Source organism: Chiloscyllium punctatum, chromosome 42 (assembly GCF_047496795.1).
Source record: "Chiloscyllium punctatum isolate Juve2018m chromosome 42, sChiPun1.3, whole genome shotgun sequence".
NCBI lineage: Eukaryota > Metazoa > Chordata > Chondrichthyes > Orectolobiformes > Hemiscylliidae > Chiloscyllium > Chiloscyllium punctatum.
Window position 1 is genome coordinate 44,945,268 of NC_092780.1, and position 20,656 is coordinate 44,965,923.

General features: G+C 44.0%; 1 protein-coding gene across 4 annotated transcripts in view; it reads right to left on the minus strand.

The window, feature by feature from the left end:
* cdc27 (cell division cycle 27) overlaps positions 1-20,656 on the minus strand; it is a 152,066-nt gene that overhangs the window by 73,936 nt on the left and 57,474 nt on the right. For all 4 annotated transcript variants that reach the window (XM_072561881.1, XM_072561884.1, XM_072561883.1 and 1 more), the window contains 3 exons: positions 20,212-20,337; positions 580-677; positions 314-468 (listed from right to left, as the gene is read on the minus strand). In XM_072561881.1, coding sequence (XP_072417982.1) covers positions 314-468; positions 580-677; positions 20,212-20,337 — 379 coding nt within the window. The remainder of the gene's footprint in view (positions 1-313; positions 469-579; positions 678-20,211; positions 20,338-20,656) is intronic.

Genomic DNA, 20,656 nt, shown 5'->3' on the forward strand with positions numbered 1-20,656 from the left:
AATATGCAAACCTGACTGTGTCACATCTTTACTAACAAACATTGCACAACAGCTACATCAATAAAAAGCATCAATAATACACCATAGAACTTTAGATCATTTCAACTATTTCATCTGGTAAGCTAACCAACAAACCAACTTCTGCCAAATTGTCATGGATGCATTTGAGGACCAAACACAAAAAAAAAGTATGCCTGAAAATTGAACTCTTTTTCTCCTTAGTTAAGGCACAGCAATTGCAAAAGTTTCAAATGGTGAAATCTGGAGTAGAAAGGTTCAAACAAGTGCAAAACATGGATGCAACTGGACTCACTATGGTATCTTGTGGTGTTTCCATTAATACGGTGTCCGGTTGTCGGTGTTGCATGCTGTGATTCAACACCATTGGCATACATAAACTTGGTTGATAGCTACTAAAATTTTGAAGAGATGTTAACTTAAACGTTTGATCAGGATCTGGCTTTTCACCTGGAAGGGAGACAGAGAAATTATTCAGCTTCTTCTTCATCAGATTTTACTTAAAATGTTTGCTGAAAAAAACCCCAAAATATTAAGTCACAAAATGTTTCAAGTGCTTACCTATTTCACACAAGGATTCAAAAGGGGACCAAAGAAAGGGATTTAGACTAAGGCTCTTTTGGTAACACTCCGATCCTTTGGCCATTCGATCCGTTTTACTGTTAAAAAAGAATTACCTATTAGGTGACACAGCACTATATATAAATTCAAAAAATTCAAAAGGAAACCTAACCTTAACATGGAATTACCATTGGGCTCAATCAAACAGTGATAACATCTCATGAACTCAGCCTTGGTTATAATTCAAAAAAATCCCAAAATATTATGTCCAAGAATTATTCTGACGAGTTTCCTTGTCCAAATGACCCTGATTAAGAGACTGAGTGTTGATCCACAACCAGCACAGCAAACAACAATGCACTGAGGTCACATGAGTCACTGGTGTATGACCAGGAACTGCATAAAAAAAAGTTTTAGGGCAACGAAGGAAAATTGAAATTTCTCTCAAAGAGTCATGAATTTGTGGCATTCACCACGCTAGAGTGCAGTGACGGTGGCAGATTGAGGAAATTTGAGGAAGAGATGGACAAATTTTAAATTAGTAGCACGTTTACGGATTATGGAGAGCAGTTTGGGAAGTGGAATTGAGGTCAAGATGAGATCAGCCATGATCTATTCAAATGGTGGAGTAGGCTCAAGAGACTGAACTGCCTATTCCTGCCCCTCATTTTTACGTTCTTAAGGAGTCCAGGCAAATTTTCCACATCCTAATCAGCATGCCATGAGGTTGAGAACTCCAATCCAAAAAGGTCATACTGGACACAAAATTCTAACTTCATTTCTCCACAGATGCAGCCACACCCATTGAGTTTCTCCATCATTTTGTTTTTAAATAGGGTTTCAAACAATCATAAGACTTGGCTTTTAATTCAAGTAACGCAGCTTACTGTGGCACTTGTCCGAATAATGCAGAAGAATCCATGAACTTATTACAATCAGCACAACTGATATAGTGCCACAAGGCAAGAAAAAGTGAGGACTGCAGATGCTGGAGATCAGAGTCAAAAAACGTGGTGCTGGAAAAGCATAGCCGGTCAGGCAGCATCCAAGGAACAGTAGTGTCGATGTTTTGAGCATAAGCTCATGAAGAATGTGTTTTTGAGGGGGGTGGGGGGGCAAGTCCACACCGACCCTCCAAAGAGTAATCCACCCAGACCCATTCCCCTACCCGGGAATGAACCGGGGCAAGTGATGGGCTTGTTAGTGGGTGAACGTTTTGGTGATGGTGACCACAATTCTGTGACTTTCACCTTGGTTATGGAGAGAGATAGGTGCGCACAACAAGGTAGAGTTTACAATTGGGGGAAGGGAAATTACGATGCTGTAAGACAGGATTTGAGGAGCATACGTTGGGAGCATAGGCTGTCAGGGAAGGGTGTGGTGGAAATGTGGAACTTTTTCAAGGAGCAGATACGACGTGTCCTTGATATGTATGCACCTATCAGGCAGGAAAGAAATGGTCGTGAGAGGGAGCCTTGGTTGACGAGGGAGGTTGAATGTCCAGTAAAGAGGAAGAAGGATGCTTACATAAGGTTGAGGAAACAGGGTTCAGACAGAGCAGTGGAGGGATACAGGATAGCCAGAAGGGACCTGAAGAAAGGGATTAGGAGAGCTAAGAGAGAGCATGAAAAATCCTTGGCGGATAGGATCAAGGATAACCCCAAGGCATTTTATGCGTATGTGAAAAACCTGAGAATGACGAGAACGAGGGTAGGTCCGATCAAGGACAGTGGTGGGAGACTGTGTATTGAGTCGGAAGAGATAGGAGAGGTCTTGAACAAGTACTTCTCTTCAGTATTTACGAACGAGAGGGACCGTATTGTTGAAGAGGAGAGTGTGAAACGGACTCGCAAGCGAGAAGAGATACTTGTTAGGAAGGAAGATGTGTTGGACATTTTGAACAACTTGAGGATAGACAAGTCCCCTGGGCCTGACGGGATATTTAGATTAGATTAGATTAGATTACTTAGTGTGGAAACAGGCCCTTCGGCCCAACAAGTCCACACCGCCCCGCCAAAGCGTACCCACCCATACCCCGACATCTACATCTACATCGACCCCTTACCTAACACTACGGGCAATTTAGCATGGCCAATTCACCTGACCTGCACATCTTTGGACTGTGGGAGGAAACCGGAGCACCCGGAGGAAACCCACGCAGACACGGGGAGAACATGCAAACTCCACACAGTCAGTCGCCTGAGTCGGGAATTGAACCCGGGTCTCTGGCGCTGTGAGGCAGCAGTGCTAACCACTGGGCCACCGTGCCGCCTAGGATATATCCTAGGATTTTGTGGGAAGCAAGAGAGGAAATTGCAGTACCGTTGGCAATGATCTTCTCGTCTTCACTGTCAACGGGGGTGGTACCAGGGGACTGGAGAGTAGCGAATGTTGTGCCCCTGTTCAAAAAAGGGAATAGGGATAACCCCAGGAATTACAGGCCAGTTAGTCTTACTTCGGTGGTAGGCAAAGTAATGGAAAGGGTACTGAGGGATAGGATTTATGAGTATCTGGAAAGACACTGCTTGATTAGGGACAGCCAGCACGGATTTGTGAAGGGTAGGTCTTGCCTTACAAGTCTTATTGAATTCTTTGAGGAGGTGACCAAGCATGTGGATGAGGGTAGAGCAGTGGATGTAGTGTACATGGATTTTAGTAAGGCATTTGATAAGGTTCCCCATGGTAGGCTTATGCGGAAAGTCAGGAGGCATGGGATAGAGGGAAATTTGGCCAATTGGATAGAAAACTGGCTAACCGGTCGAAGTCAGAGAGTGGTGGTAGATGGTAAATATTCAGCCTGGAGCCCAGTTACAAGTGGAGTTCCGCAGGGATCAGTTCTGGGTCCTCTGCTGTTTGTAATTTTTATTAATGACTTGGATGAGGGAGTCGAAGGGTGGGTCAGTAAATTCGCAGATGATACGAAGATAGGTGGAGTTGGGGACAGTGAAGAGGGCATTTGTCGTTTGCAAAGGGACTTAGATATGATGCAGAGCTGGGCTGAGGAGTGGCAGATGGAGTTCAACCCTGCCAAGTGTGAGGTTGTCCATTTTGGAAGAACAAATAAGAATGCGGAATACAGGGTTAACGGTAGGGTTCTTAGTCAGGTGGAGGAACAGAGGGATCTTGGGGTCTATGTACATAGATCTTTGAAGGTTGCCACTCAGGTGGATAGAGTTTGTAAGAAGGCCTATGGTGTATTAGCGTTCATTAGCAGAAGGATTGAATTCAAGAGTCGTGAAGTGATGTTGCAGCTGTACAGGACTTTGGTTAGGCCACATTTGGAGTACTGTGTGCAGTTCTGGTCGCCTCACTTTAGGAAAGATGTGGAAGCTTTGGAGAGGGTGCAGAGAAGATTTACCAGGATGTTGCCTGGAATGGAGAATAGGTCGTACGAGGATAGGTTGAGAGTTCTCTGCCTTTTCTCGTTGGAACGGCGAAGGATGAGGGGTGACTTGATAGAGGTTTATAAGATGATCAGAGGAATAGATAGAGTGGACAGTCAGAAACTTTTTCCCCCGGGTACAACAGAGTGTTACAAGGGGACATAAATTTAAGGTGAAGGGTGGAAGGTATAGGGGAGATGTCAGTGGTGGGTTCTTTACCCAGAGAGTGGTGGGGGCATGGAATGCGCTGCCCGTGGGAGTGGTAGAGTCAGAATCATTGGCGACCTTTAAGCGGCATTTGGATAGGTACATGGATGGGTGCTTAATCTAGGATAGAAGTTCGGCACAACATCGTGGGCCGAAGGTCCTGTTCTGTGCTGTATTGTTCTATGTTCTATGTTCTACCCTGTATTTACCCTGACTTGGCAATTTAGCATGGCCAATTCACCTGACCTGCACATCTTTGGATTGTGGGAGGAATCCACACAGTCACCTGAGACTGGAGTAGAACCCAGGTCCCTGGCACTGTGAGGCAGCAGTGCTAACCACTGAGCCGCCCCGTAGCTGGGAATGCGGCAGGTAGATGAAAGTAGGGGAGGGGGGCTGATGGTGATAGGATGGAGTGGACGATGGACCATGTCGGTGGGAAGGATGATGGGTAGGTCGGACAGTTCAAGAAGGCGGTGCAGAGTTGGAGGGGTGAATTTGGGATAAAGTGGGGGAAGGGGAGATGAGAAAACCAGTGAAATCAACATTGATTCCTTGTGGAGGGTCCCAAGGCAGAAGATGAGGTGTTCTTCCACCAGGTGTCAGGTGGCTAAAATCTGGTGGTGGAGGCAGCCCAGGGCTTGCATGTCCTTGGCTGAGTGGGAAGGGGACTTGAGTGTTGGATCACAAGGCGGTGGGGTGGTTTAGTGAGTGTGTCCCAGAGGTGTTATCTGAAATGATTCACAAGTTGGCATCCTGTCTCCCCAATGTACAGGAGACCAAATCGGGAGCAACGGACACAGTAGATCACATATGTGGAGTTGCAGGAAAATCTCTGACAGACATGGAAGGATGCAGTGGGTCTTTGGATGAGGCACAGGTTTTACACCTCTTCTGGCGGCAAGGGAAAGTGCCGGGAGTGAAGGTTGGGTTGAGTTGATGGCGAGTGAGTGGCATGAACCTAACAAGGGAGTTGCGAAGGGAATGGGCTCTGCGGAACGCAGGTGGGGTGGGGATGCAAATATCTCTCTCGTGGTGGGATCTGCTTATCGGTGACAGAAATGGTGGAGGATGATGTTTTGCATCTGGACATTGATGGGGTGGAAATGGAGGACAGCAGGTGGGTTTTGTCCTTGTTCGGATTGGAGGGGTTAGGTTCCAGGACCAAGGTGCAGGAAGTGGAAGAGATGTACTCGAGGGATTGTAGACCACGTGATGGGGAGAAATTGCAGTCCTTGAAGGAGAAGACCACCTGGGATGTTCAATGAACGATTTGGTTCTCCTGGCAGCAGATGCAGAGGAATTGGGAATTACGGAACACGTTTTTATCAGAGGTGGGGTGGAGGTGAGAGTTGGTGGTTTGAAGTTGGTATCCATGTTGAGTCAGTTGCCGAAAATGGAGATGGAGTAAGTCCAGGAAGGTATCCAAAATGGTTCAGGTGAACTTGAGGTCAGGGTGAAAGGCGCTTGTCAAGTTAAGGAATTGTTCAACCTCCACATGGGTGCACAAGGTAGTGCCGATACAATTGTCGATCTCGCGAAGGAAAAGGTGAGGAATTGTGATTGGCTGAACTGGTCATCACCCTCAACAATTCCTCCATCGAATCCTCCCACTTCCTCCAAACCAGAGGGGTAGGTATGAGCACCCACAAGGGCCCCAGCTACACCTGCCTCTTTGTCAGGTACATGGAACAGTTCATCTTCCACAGCTATACTGGCATAATTCATCGGCCTATTACATTCCCAGCTACCTCCCTTCAACTTCCACACTGGAGTTTTAATGCTGACATTTGAACAGTTACTTGGATCAGTGATTATATTTCTGTAAAAGAAAATCTTGTAACTTGATAAGCAACTGAACAAAACGTTCAGTCAAAGACAACAATTGAAATTTAAAGCAACTGTAAATGTTGCAAAGTTAACTGGTACATGAAAAAGAACATTGAATACCATCAGGAATTCTGTACAAGGAAGGAATGGAAAATTTTGAAATGGAAATGGAATAAATGGAAGATACAAAGTTTGTCAACAACCACGATGTGCATGAATTGTTCACCACCATCAGGCTGCAGACATGTACGCATGGTCCCACATCTGCTACAGGCAGGGAATGCAGAGGTGCCCATCAAGGAGAAAGGGGAAGTCGGCACCTGCTGGAAGGAGCACTTGAAAGATCTGCTAAACAGAAAGTCTTTAATGTCAGTGTCCTCAACTCCATCCTGCCAACCATTGTCATCTCAGGATCAACCTCAACCTAGAATGAGGCAGAAGAGGCTATTCAATAAAAGAAGAATGAGGCATCAAAAGCAGGTGACATCCTCATCATAGCATTAAAGGAAGGTTGAAACTTACTATCCAAACACATAAACTCATTTCCTAATCAGGGAGGAGAGCATGCCAAGAGGTCGCAGAGATGCCATAGTTGTGACCATCTTCAAGAAAGTGACAGGTCTTCAATGCTGTCAACCATGAATGATTAGGATGCATCCTTCTGGGCTACAAAAGAACCCCCCAGAAGTATTTCTCCACTCTCTGCCTGCTCCATAAGGACAAGAAAGCTGTTCTTCGAAGCAAATGATCCAGAATGGAAAAAAAAGACTTAAACGGCCAACACCTATCTTCTATTATTCTATTCGGAAGTCAAAATTCTCCACAGCCTGCATGTCAGATCGATAATTCAAGATGAAAATCCTGCAGTCACATGACAAGAGTGACACAATTCTAAAAGTTCACTGGCTGAATTATTCAATGATTGGAAGGCTACCCATGGAGTCAGAGAGGCAGCAGCACCTGTGAGGAAGTGGTGCAGAGCGGGATAACAAATTATGGCAAAGGCCGGAGGCCAACACTACTTACCTCAAGACGGGGACACAGCAAGACCTGCGAGACAGCAACATATAGCAGGTATGGAAATAAATCATGGCTGAGGCTTGAGGTCTACATCATTTAGCTTGGGAGCAGGTGAGGTGGCAGCACTTGTGAGGGTACAACTATCGCTAAGTTTGAAACAGAGTGAGAAAAAGAATGACAACACAGGAAAACTGCAAGTTTATTAGTTAGTAAGAAACTGCTGATGGGGATTGTCGACAAATTGCTGTAAATGAGAAAAGCTAGATAATATTTTTCAACAAGTAGCGTACCTGGATTCAACCAATAAAACTAGGGCCAACATAACAAAGGCAACAAAAATGACGTAAAGAAAATAAAGTTAAGACTTAAAATATGGTTTCCAAAGATGTGAGGCAAAGACTTGCCATTGCTGCAGGACTGTTCGGAGTAAAACAAAGTTCCTGAAATCAGAGATCTACGGCACAGAAAAATTTTGGTCTTTCGTCCATTGCATCTGCGCCTGTCAAAAACAACCAACCATTCTCACCCCAGTATCCCTCGCACAGTTAATATTCTTTAAATGGAGCAACAAACAAGCTTTATTGAAAGGAAGAGTCATGGCAGTGAAACTTGCACTTGTGACATGATTCGCCTGTGCTATCAGAGTCATGAGTAATCCCAGTGTCCGTGACCACCAGTTGCGCAGTAAAGTCCAGCTGCAGCTCCTGTCTAACCATATTTCACATCGAGTAATGGTGGACTCACTGTGGAGCACCTGTAATGCTGAGACTGTTGTGGACAACAATTCAATTAAGTGGTCACAGCACACTAAAGTTTGAATAGACAAAGGGGATGAGTGACCACCAGAAAGGGTGCAGCACAGTATAGGAGTGCCCAATAGCTGTCCCACTTTGGACACGGTTTGGGGAGATGACATCTCAGGAGGTAGCAGTGGAAACCAAGTTCATGGCACTCTAGGTTGTTCTGGTGCACAAAGGAATAATAGGACTAGCATTGTTAAAGTACAGATTTGAGACGGCCCAGGGAAGCCCTTGTGGACTCAGACCTGTAAAGTCTTTCTCTTGGTTCATCCCCGAGATCATACTCTTTCGAAGTCTGGAATCAAAACCTCTTACAGACAGTTTAGTTTAATTTTAGCCATTCCCTTTATTCACGAATAGCATCACTGTTACAACATAATACCTATAGGCTAAACTAACCAGGTTCTGATAACCTAAGAGAGTAGGGTACCAGCTCTTCCCAGTGCCCCAGCAGGCTATTTCGATGTACTGCTGCAAAGTGGCTTCCTTTATACAAAAGTTTCAAAAACATTGCATGTCCTTAATTAAAAAGATAACAGTGAAAAACAATAATTTGTAAGGAAGAAAAGTTAATTGACAGGTCTGTGTACACTTGACTAATCACTCCAACAGGCCCTGAACCATCAATCAGGTGGGAAAAAAATACCCAGCTGAGTTAGAAGCCTGCTAGTGAGATAAATCCCTATCGTAAAGAGGTACCAGTCTGAGCTAATTGGGAGAGTTCATAAGGTAACCTGGCACAGCTCATGTCAGACAGAACTGTTTTACAAAATAGCTTCTCAGCAAGGAGAGCAAACTTTTGATCATAAAATGGCTTCCTGACACATTGCGCCGGAATCTCTTCAATGTTAGGCTTTGAATAATTTCTAAACTTGGAGCAGACTCCTGCTTTTTAAGCACTGAACGCTTCTGTACCTGAGGCTGAGATATTACCATAACGTTGCACTTAACATGCTTGCTTTTCAAAGTTGTGATTCAAATTCAAATTCAAATACAACATATTCGGTCGTAGAGGGGTTCGGTCTGTCGAGGGGTCTGCAAGAACAGCAACTAAGTTAAGGCTTCATCAATATTACCTTTTACACAGTTTGTAGTAAATAACCAGTAATGGCTACTCAATATCATCAAGTCCCAGAATGCAATTAAATTCAATCCATAGCAGATAAGCACTAAGAGTTAATTTTCTACTGGCTCCAACAGCCTCAGCACTAAAACGGTCTCTCTCTCTCTCTCTCTCTCTCTGTGTCTTTTAGAACTCTCAAATCAGGGTTTTGTAACAGCAAAGTTTTTTTTCCCCGATGTGTCTGCCCCGCTTGCAAGGGGTAATAAGGATCCATTATAATTAACAACATCTGACCGTTAATTACCAAGTTTTGATGGCACAGAGTTTCATTTCGGGGTCAAAATCAAACATTGTCATTAATTTCACAAGCTAACAGCTGTGAATGCTATCAATTTGTATCCAGTTCACACAGATTCACTGATGCTAAGGCAACTGTTCCTAATTGCCTTACAGCATCCAGTTATCACTTGGTGAGCCCAGATGTCCTCATCTTCTGCATTCCTCGAGATGCCCCCCCCCACCCCGCATTTTTTCCTGAGCCTTCCTGCCTGTCTATTTTCTAGTGCAGTAAGTGTGTTCTATAATTCAGCACTACATTTTAGTCTTAATAGTTGAAGACAAGTTTTAAGGCTATAGACTTTCTCAGCATGGCTGTCATGATAGAGAACAGACAGGCATTAATGTGGCCAGTAAAGAGAAGCCAGAATGACACGTTGCCTCGGGTGTCAAGATCAGGGATGTCTCAATGGCTGCAGGGCATTCTAGAGGGGGGGGGTGAGAAAAGGTGAAGAACCACTGGTGGTGGACATTTCAGTATCAAGTGAGGAATATGCAGAGTATAGGCAGTTAGGGAGCAAAACACCACGTTGGACCACAAAAGACAGCAATTTCATGATTGCTGCCAGCACCAGGTGCCCACAATGAAAATTAGGATGGAGAAATAGTATAGCCTTTGGGGAGGAATGGTGAGGCATGTGTGAGCATGCTTATGCAAGTTTGATTGTAGAAAGGAAATGGATTAAATTTAAAGAACATGCGCATGAATTACAATTGCTTTCTGGCAAAAACTAAGAGGCTCAAACATGACTTACAGAAGTAGTTAGGTACACTTTAGATCCAAGGAAAAGACATACAAAAATTGCCAAAGCAGCTGCAAGCCTGAGGAATGGCACCATTTTAGAATTCAGCAAAAGAGACCAAACAAATTTGATCAAGATGGGGGAAAATAGAATATCAGAGTAAAACTGCAGCAAGCAAAAAATGACTTTAAAAACTTTTATAAATGTGGAGAGAGAGAGATCAGTCTTGACAAATGCAGGGGACAGTCAGAAGACAAGGAAATTATAACATGGATCAATATGGTAACCAAAGAACTGAACACAGTGCCACAAGTCCGTACCACAAAATGGTGCTGGGGAAATTCACATGGTTAAAGCTGAAAAATCACTAGGACCTGATAATTGACTCCCTAGGATACAAAAGAAAGTGACCCTTGAAATATATTATGCATTGGTGGCAACCTTGATGATGATGATGATTACTTACAACGTGGAAACAGGCCCTTGGGTCCAACAAGTCCACACCGACCCTCCGAACAGCAACTCACTCAGACCCATTCCCCTACATTTACCCCTTCACCTTATGGCAATTTAGCATGACCAATCCACGTAACCTGCACATTTTTGGACTGTGGGAAGAAACCGGAGCACCCGGAGGAAACCCACGTAGACACGGGGAGAATGTGCAAACTCCACACAGACAGTTGCTAGAGATGGGAATTGAACCCGGGTCACTGGCACTGCGAGGCAGCTGTGCTAACCACTGTGCCACCATGCGACCTTTCAACATTCTCCAGACCCTGAGTATGTCCCTACAGATTGGAGTGTGGCAAATTTTCTGAAAAGGGAAGGACAGAAAACATAGGATTCAGGTCAGTTAGCCTGGAAGGGAAAATTATAAAGGAAGTGATAATAGAACATTTGAAGAGCTGGAGTGGGATTGGACAAAGCCAGCACTGGTTTAAATGAAAGGCACATCATGCACAATCTATTGGAGATTGAGGATGATGGAACTAGAAGAATAGATAAGGGAGACCCAGTTGTTGTGGTCTATTTGGATTTTGAGAAGGCTGATGATACCTTTTCTAAAAGGATTAGTATGCAAATTTAAAGCATATGGGATGGGGGTAATATATTGGCATAGATTGAAAATTTGTTAATATGCACAAAACTGTGGGAATAAAGGGTCTTTTTCAGAGTCGCAGGCAGTTAATTATGGGGAATTGCAAGGATCAGTGCTTAGGACCCAATTATTCATGATTTACGTAAATGATCTGCATTGAACATGTCCAAGTTTACTGACAACACAATACTGGGCAGGACTGACAACTGTTAGAGAATGCAAAAATGCTTCAAAATGATTTAGACTGGTTGAGAATGTGAGAAAACACTGAACAAAAGTAGAACACTGTGGCTTAATGTGAAGTGATACTCTTATTTTTTCATAACGAAGTTGATCATTTATGATGATAATACACTGGAAAATATGACGTAGAAAAGGGATCTAGTATCCTTGTACACCAATGAAAGTAAACAGGCAGATGCAGCAAGCAATTAGGAAGGCAAATGGAAATTGCCTTCATTACAAGTTGATTTGAGTTCAGAAGTAAGAGATGTATTACTGCAATTACACAGGATTTTGGTGAGACCACACTTATTGTACTGCATGCCATTTTGGTCTCCCTATTGATGGAAGGAGATATTTGCCGTCAAGGCAGTACAGCAGAGGTACATTGGGCTGACACCTGGGATAAAGTGAGGACTGCAGATGCTGGAGATCAGAGCTGAAAAATGTGTTGCTGGAAAAGCACAGCAGGTCAGGCAGCATCCAAGGAACAGGAGAATCGAGGACTTATGCCCAAAATGTTGATTTTCCTGCTCCTTGGATGCTGCCTGACCTGCTGCGCTTTTCCAGCAACACATTTTTCAGCTCTGATACCTGGGATAACAAGACTGCCATATGAGGAAGCATTGGTTCAACGGAGGTGTTCACGCGAGTTTGGAAGGTTGCTTAGGTAGTGTTTCCCACCCATCTTCCTCCTCCTCGAACCAAAAAAAGTTCTGTTTGCCAGGTTGGCACAGGAACTAGTATTTGTTTCTTTATTTTTCAACAGCATCTTTGCGAATTTCGGGCAGTTGAATGTTCGTCCTGCAGAATGAGGGGGTAAGGGTCACCACCTGCTAAATTAATCTGCAGGAAGTGCACCCGACTCCAGGTCCTCAAAAACCACATTAGGGAACTGGAGCAGGAGCTGGATGAACTTCGGATCATTCAGGAGGCAGAAGGGGTTATTGAAAGGAATTACAGGGAGGTAGTCACATCTCAAGTATCTGAAAAAGGCAGATGGGTTACAGTTAGGGGACAGAAAGGAAACCAGCAGACAGTGCAGGGATCCCCTATGGCCATTCCCGTCAATAACATGTATACTGTTTTGGATACTGTTGGGGGGTCGACTTATCGGGGTAAGCCATGGGGTACAGTTCTCTGGCACAGTCTGTCCCTTGGCTCAAAAGGGAAGGGGGAAAAGAGGAGCAGACCAGTCACTGGGGACTCTTTAGTTAGGAGAACGAGAGAAACCCACAGTTGGTGTATTACCTTCCAGGTGCCAGGGTTCATGACGTCTCGGATCATGTTTGTTTTCGCGATCCTTGTGTGTGGGGGGTGGGGGGAGGTGCGGCGGTGAGGAGCAGTCCCAAGTCGTGGTCGACACAGGCACTAACGACATAGGTAGGAAAAGGAATAGGGATTTAAGGCAGACATTCATGGAGCTAAAGGTGAGAGCTAGAACAAACAGTTGTTACCTCTGGTTTGTTGCCCATGTGCTAGTGAGGCGAGAAATTGGGGGAAAGAGGGGAGTTGAACATGTGGCTATGGAGATGGTGCAGAAAGGCAGGTTTTAGATACCTGGATAATTGGGGATCTTCAAGGGTAGGTGGGACCTCTATAAACAGGATGGTCTTCACCTGAACCAGAGGGATACCAGAGGGCAGCAGGGTGGCACAGTCGTTAAGGGGGGGGGGGGGGGGGGAGATATCCTAATGCACTTCAGGAGGGTTTAAACTAATTCAGCTGGGGGAAGGAGAATCTAAAATCGTTATTCCATTGTCCAGGAGGTTGAGAGTAGTGAGGCCAGAAATAAGGTTGAGGTCACAACAGTGCGCCGGCAAGCAGGAAGGCAGTTTGAAGTTTGTGTACTTCAATGCCAGGAGCATCCAGAATAAGGTCAGTGAACTTGCAGCATGGGTTGGTACTTGTGATTTCAATGTGTGGCCATTTCGGAGACATTGATAGGGCAAAGACAGGATGGTTGTTGCAGGTTCCGGGATTTAGATGTTTCATTAAGAACAGAGATGATGATAAAGGAGGGAAGATGTGATATTGTTAGTCCAGCAGAAAGGATGTTCGAGGACTCATCGACTCAGGTAGTATGGGCTGAGGTTAGAAACGGGAAAGTAAAGGAGAGGTCACTCTGTTGGGGGTTTTCTACAGGCCTCTGAATAATTCTAGAAATGTACAGGAAAGGATAACAATGATGATTCTGGACAGGAATGAGGGTAACAGGGTAGTTGTTACCAGGGACTTGAAATTCCCAAATATTGACTGGGAATACTTTAGGTCAAGTATTTTAGATGGGTCAGTTTTTGTCCAATGTGTGCAGGAGGGTTTCCTGACACAATATGCAGACAGGCCAACAAGGGTGAGGCCATATTGGATTTGGTACTGAGTAAATGAACACGACTAGGTGTTAGATTTGGAGGTAGGTGAGCACTTTGGTGATAGTGATCACAATCTAGTTATGCTTACTTTAGCTATGTAAAGGGAGAGGTATATAACCTCAGGGCAAGAGTTATAGCTGGAGGAAGAGGCAATTATGATGCAATTTGGCAAAATTTAGGATGCAAAGGATGGGGAAGGAAACTGCAGGGGCTGGGCACAATTGAAATGTGCAGCTTGTTCAAGGATCAATTACTGCAGGTCTTTGCTAAATATGTACCTGTCAGGCAGGGAGGAAGTGATCAAGTGAGGGAGCCATAGTTTACTAAAAATGTTGAATCACTTCAAGAGGAAGAAGGCTTATGTTCGGATGAGAATTGAAGGCTCAGTTAGGGCACTTGAGAGTTACAAGTTAGCCAGGAAAGACCAAAAGAAAGAGTTAAGAAGAGCCAGGAGGGGACATGAGAAGGTTTTTCAGATCGGTTCAAGGAAAATGTGAAAGCTTTCGATAGGTATATCAGGAATAAAAGAATGGCTAGAGTAACATTCGGGCCAATCAAGGACGGCATTGGGAAATTCTGCACGGAGTCCGAGGAGATAGGAGAAGTGCTAAATGAATACTTTTCGTCAGTATTCACACCCAAAAAAGACAATGTTGTCGAGGAGAATACGAAAATATATGCTACAAGACTAGACAGGATTGAGGTTTACAAGGAAGTGTGAGCAATTTTGGAAAGTGCGAAAATACTTTAGTCTCCTGGGCCAGATGGGATTTATCCTCGGGTTCTCTGGGAAGCAAGAGAGGAGACAGCAGAGCCTTTGGTTTTGATCTTAATTTCGTCATTGTCTACAGGAATAGTGCCAGAAGACTGGAGGATAGCAAAGGAAGTAGAGACAACCCTAGTATTATAGACCAGTGAACTTGACTTTGGTTGTGAGTAAAGTGTTGGAAAAGGTTATAAAAGGTAGGATTTACCATCATCGAGAAAGGAACAAGTCGACTTGGGATGGTCAACACGGTTTTGTAAAGGGTAGGTCGTGCCTCACAAACCTTTGAGAAGGTGACCAAACAGGTGGATGAGGGTAAAGCAGTTGACGTGGTGTATATGGATTTCAGTAAGACATTTGATAAGGTTCCCCACGGGAGGTTATTGCACAAAATACAGAGGCATGGGATTGAGGATGATTTAGCAGTTCCGATCAGAAATTAGCTAGCTGAAAGAGGACAGAAGGTGCTGGCTGATGGGAAACTTTCAGCCTGCAGTACAGTTACACGTGGTGTACCGCAAGGATCTGTTTTGGGGCCACTGTTATTTGTCATTTTTTATAAATGACCTAGGTAAGGGCGTAGAAGGATGGGTTAGTAAATTTGCAGATGACACTAAAGGTTGATAGAATGTGGATAGTGCAGAAGGATATTGCAGGTTACAGAGGGGCATAGATAATCTGCAGAGCTTATCTGAGAGGTGGCAGATCGAGTTTAAATGTGGAAAAGTATTTGGAAGGAGTAACAGGAATGCAGAGTACTGGGCTAATGGTAATTCTTGGTCGCGTAGATGAGCAGAGAGATCTCTGTGTCCACATACAGAGATCCCTGAAAGTTGCCACCCAGGTTGATAAGGCTGTTAAGGCGGCATATGGTGTCTTAGCATTTATTGGTGCAGGTATACCATTGTTTATCCAAAATGCTTGGAGCTAGTTCTTTTTTGAAACATTTCAGATTTCGCAATAAATGACATTTCAATGAAATTTTTAAAATTACCTAAAAGCAGACGCACGTGTGAGTAGTAAAAGTGCTGAGACACAACTGATGCCTGCCAGTGCTGGGCTGCACCGCCATGTGACATCTGAGTGACATGGTTCAAGTGGGTGTGGAGTCACACCAAAGTGACGCTCCATGACAAAATTTCGGAACTTCAAATAAAGGACTGTGTACCTGTCGAGGGACTGGGTTTCAGAGCATGAGGTCATGCTGCAGCTGTACAAAACTCTGGTGCAGCCTCACTTGGAGAATTGCATACAATTCTGGTGACCACATTATAAGGAGAATGTGGAAGCGTTCGAAAGGGTTCAGAGGAGATTTACTCAGAGGTTGCCTGGTATTGAGAGAAGGTCTTATGAGGAAAGGCTGAGGGACTTGAGGCTGTTTGCGTTAGAGAGAAGTAGGTTGAGAGGTGAATTAATTAAGACATACAAGATAATCAAAGGGTTAGATAGGGTGGACAGCAAAAACCTTTTTCCTCGGATGATGCTGGCTAGCACGAAGGGACGTGGCCTTAAATTGAGGAGTGACAGATGTAGGACAGATGTCAGTGGTAGTTTCTTTACTCTGAGTAGAAGACTTGCCAACTATAAAGGGCATTTAAATGACCATATGGATGTAAATGGAATAGCATCGGTTAGATTAGATTAGATTAGATTACTTTTTTAGATTACTTACAGTGTGGAAACAGGCCCTCCGGCCCAACAAGTCCACACCGCCCCGCCGAAGCGTAACCCACCCATACCCCTACATCTACATCTACATCTACCCCTTACCTAACACTACGGGCAATTTATCATGGCCAATTCACCTGACCTGCACATCTTTGGACTGTGGGAGGAAACCGGAGCACCCGGAGGAAACCCACGCAGACACGGGGAGAACGTACAAACTCCACACAGTCGGTCGCCTGAGGCGGGAATTGAACCCGGGTCTCCGGCGCTGCGAGGCAGCAGTGCTAACCACTGTGCCACCGTTCCGCCCACAAAGATGGGCATCCACAAAGATGGGTTAGATGGGCATCAGATTGGTTCCACAAGTCAGCACAACATCGAGGGCCTGTAATGTTTTATGTTCTATGATGATAGGGAATCTGATTGAAATGCATAAAATTCTGACAAGACTGAACAGAAAAAATGCAGATTAAATGGTTTCCCAAGTTGGGGAAATGCAGAACGTAGGGGATACAGTTTCAGGACAAACAAAATCAGAAATGCTGGAAAGATTCAGCAGTTCTGCACCTTTTTTCACTTCACAGTTGCCGCCGGAATTTCTTGAGCAATTTGTTTTTTTTTGTTTCAGATCTTCAGCATCCACTATTCTTTACCTTATTGACACAATGTCAGGTTAGGGGTAAATCATTTCAGACTGAGACGAGGAAACATTTTCATGCAACAGGAAGTAAACCTGTGGAATTCTTAACCACAGAAGGCTGTGGTGGCTAGGTCATGGAATATATTCGGGAAAAAAAAATATTTTTACACATTAAAAGGCATCAAGAGGTATGGAATAAAAGAAAATCAGAAATATGGCATCAAGACAGATAGAGTCAAACAGCATGGAAACAGACCCTTCGGTCCAACTCGTCCATGCCGACCAGATATCCTAACCCAATCTAGCCCCACCTGCCAGTACCTGGCCCATATCCCTCCAAACCCTTCCTATCCAAATGCCTTTTAAATGTTGCAATTGTCCTCGCCTCCACCTCTTCCTCTGGCAGCTCATTCCATACATGTACCACCCTCTGCGTGAAAACGTTGTCCCTTAGGTCCCTTTTATATCTTTCCCCCCTCACCCGAAACCTATGCCCTCCACTTCTGGACTCGCCCACCCCAGGGAAAAGACTTTGTCTATTTACCCTATTCATGCCCCTCTTGATTTTATAAACCTCTATAAGGTCACCCCTCAGCTTCCGATGCTCCAGGGAAAACAGCCCCAGCCTGTCCAGCCTCTCCAGATAGCTCAAATCCTCTAACCCTGGCAACATCCTTATAAATGTTTTCTGAACCTTTTCAAGTTTCACAATATCTTTCCGATAGGAAGGAGACCAGAATTGCGCGCAATATTCCAACAGTGGCCTAACCAATGTCCTGCACAGCCGCAGCATGACCTCCCAACTCCTGTACTCAATACTCTGACCAATAAAGGAAAGCATACCAAACACCTTCTTCACTCTCCTATCTACCTGCGACTCCACTTTCAAGGAGCTATGAACCTGCACTCCAAGGTCTCTTTGTTTAGCAACACTCTCTGGGACCTTACCATTAAGTGTATAAGTCCTGCTAAGATTTGCTTTCCCAAAATGTAGCACCTTGCCTTTATCTGAATTAAACTCCATCTGGCACTTCTCAGCCCATGGCCCATCTGATCAAGATCCTGTTGTAATTGGTGGTAACCTCCTTCACTGTCCACTACACCTCCAATTTTGGTGTCATCAGCAAACTTACTAACTATGCCTCTGATCAGCCATGATCATATTGAATAGCAGAGCAAGCTCAAAAAGCTATATGGCCCACTCCTGCTCAGAATTTCTATGCTTCTCTGTCTCACCCGGTCATTAACTACAGCATGTAGACATTGCTTGCATGTGCACCCACTCAGATGCTGAGTCCGAGCCACTGCCAACATCTTCAGAGGCAAACAACAAGCCCCCCTTCCACTCCACGCACACCCCACCCATCTCCTGCCCCCCGACCAATCCAGTTACCAACAATTCCAAATGTTCAGAACAGATTGTCAACAAGGACAGAGATCTATGTCAAAGTTCAATTGCATTCGGGTGTAGCTTTGATCTTTGGTCACCTGAGCTATAATTTCGGAAGACAATGACTTGGAGCCTGGCACCAACCTCAGTTTACAGAATACTCTCAAACCTACCCTTCAATTAGACGCAAATACACAGGCTATGGCACAACGGGCACTTCCTAACCTCGAAGAAATATCACAATCCCTGTCTCTGCAAGATCCTGCAAATCCAGTGACACACCAGGTGCATCAGTCTAAGTGCTCTCACGAAGGCTAACACTACTGGGTAGGTCACAACGTTTGCATTCCTGATACAAGGCTCCCACAACAAGCACTGCACTTGACAGTGAACAAGTCCCCACAGGGAAGAAGAAATGCTTCAAAATCTTTTTGAACGAGTGCAAAATCCCCACCGAGGAAATCCTGGCCCAAGATCATCTGAAGGGGAAGGGACACTGGGGAGGAACTAGACAGTTTCATCATGAATGGCAAGCTGAAGTCAAGCATTGGCAGAAAAAATGACAGCACTACAACCCAGGCATCCCACCCTTCTATTGTCACTGGACAATAATCATCCTAGAACTCATTTTTAGTGAGGAAACAAGTCAACAATCATAAGGAACTACTTACAAAAGGGGATTCACACATGAAGGCAGTGTACCATGGTTGAGATACCAAGAGTATATTTTACATTTGTCAGCTATGGTAAAAGATAAACAGTTTTAAGCTGATAAAGAGACACTACCAGATAGGTTGTCTATATTTTAGATGGATAAGGCACATGAACCAGATAAGATGGGAAAGGGTAAAAATTGTGGAGGCACTCGTCAAAATTGTCCAAGTTTCGCTGTTTTTTAACACCATCATTAAGTTGGATTAATAGAGAATTGTTACACTCTTCAAATAGGGGTTTAAAATAAACACAGCAGCTACAGGCCAATCGGATTACCCTCCATGGAGGGGATGCTTTCGTGAATAATTCCAAACAACACCATCAGCCACTTTGATCAAGAGGAAGGCAGCACAAATTTCTTCACAAAAAGAAAATGAGGCTCAACTAAGAGACAGAAAAGTTTGAAGTCGGTAAAACTGATGCGGTCGTGAACATGGACATCAACATGACATTTGATAAAGTGCCACACAGACTTCCATGAAAAGGTACTTCTGCTCAGAATGAAAAAGACAGTTGCAACATGAATACGAAATTGAATGAGTGGAAGAAAAAGTCATGGGTCATTGAGGCTTTTCCAAATGGAGGAATGTGCAGTTCCCCAGGAGTCAGTATTGGAACTCTTGCTATTTCTGATATATATTGACGATCTCGGCCTTGGTGTACAATTTTGGATGATAAAAACTTCAAAACATTAACTGAGGACAGTTTAGAACTTAGGTCCTAAATGTTAACTATTTCATAGATAACTTTGGAATAAACAACCATATTACAAAATTTATCCTACAATTGTCCTCTCAAACTTGTATCTTCCACCCTCTCAGGAAGTACATTCCAGATCCTAACCTTGACTAAGGCTTCTGTTATGTTGTCTTTGCCTCCATTGTCAATTAACTCAAGTCTGTGCTGCCCTATCCCTTCTAGTTTGAAGAGTTTGTCTCTAAATGTGTACTGCTCAAACCTTTCACGATTTTGAATACTTCAAACTAATCCCTGGACAATTCCAATTTATCTTTTCTGCACCGTGTCATGTATTCTTCAAGTGTTCAGATAGAGTTGGCAGAAATGAGAAAACAGGTGCAATTTAATTGGTAGAAGAAAGAAGAAATTCATTTGGTCAGAAAAGTACAGACAAACACAATCTTGGGTACATTTGTGAAAGGGGTACAGCAGCAGAGAGATTTGAGGAGAGGGTATGTGCACCCACATGTTTAGATTATTGAAGGTGGCCAGACAAATGGACATGGCTTCATGAACAGCATTGCAGAGTGCAAGAGCAATGTGCTTTGTTCATATTGTCAAAGACAATGGTTTGATTTGATCTGGCTTATTGCATCCAGTTCAAAGCACCACATTGTTTTTTTTTAAAATTGTCTTACCAGTATACATGCCCTAATAAAGACAACGTAAAACAAGCCGAATCTCCAAACTCTGTAACAATGTCATCGTGACTTTTCTGCTTGTTCAACATTCCTCCAGCTAAAATCTGCTCTCCTTCAGCCAACCTAGGAAAACAAAAAAAGAATTATTTTCGAACAGAGGTTCTCCCTACTGAGTAAAACAAAATCTGTTGCATTTCAAGATAAACTCTGCCTTCTGTGTACTGGGGTTTGACCTTGGTCAAGCAATGATGGGACATAATGAGTTACTTTTCTCCCAGACCACTAGCACAGTGACAAGATCATTTAATGAGTGACCAGTGATAGAATGATGTACTGGCACACAGTGAAGGCAAGTATTCTCCGACCTTGACCTGGAAGAATTCAATGTCCATAACTAAAGTATTGAGTAGAGCCTATATAGGGGGTTGCTTCTAAAAGAAAT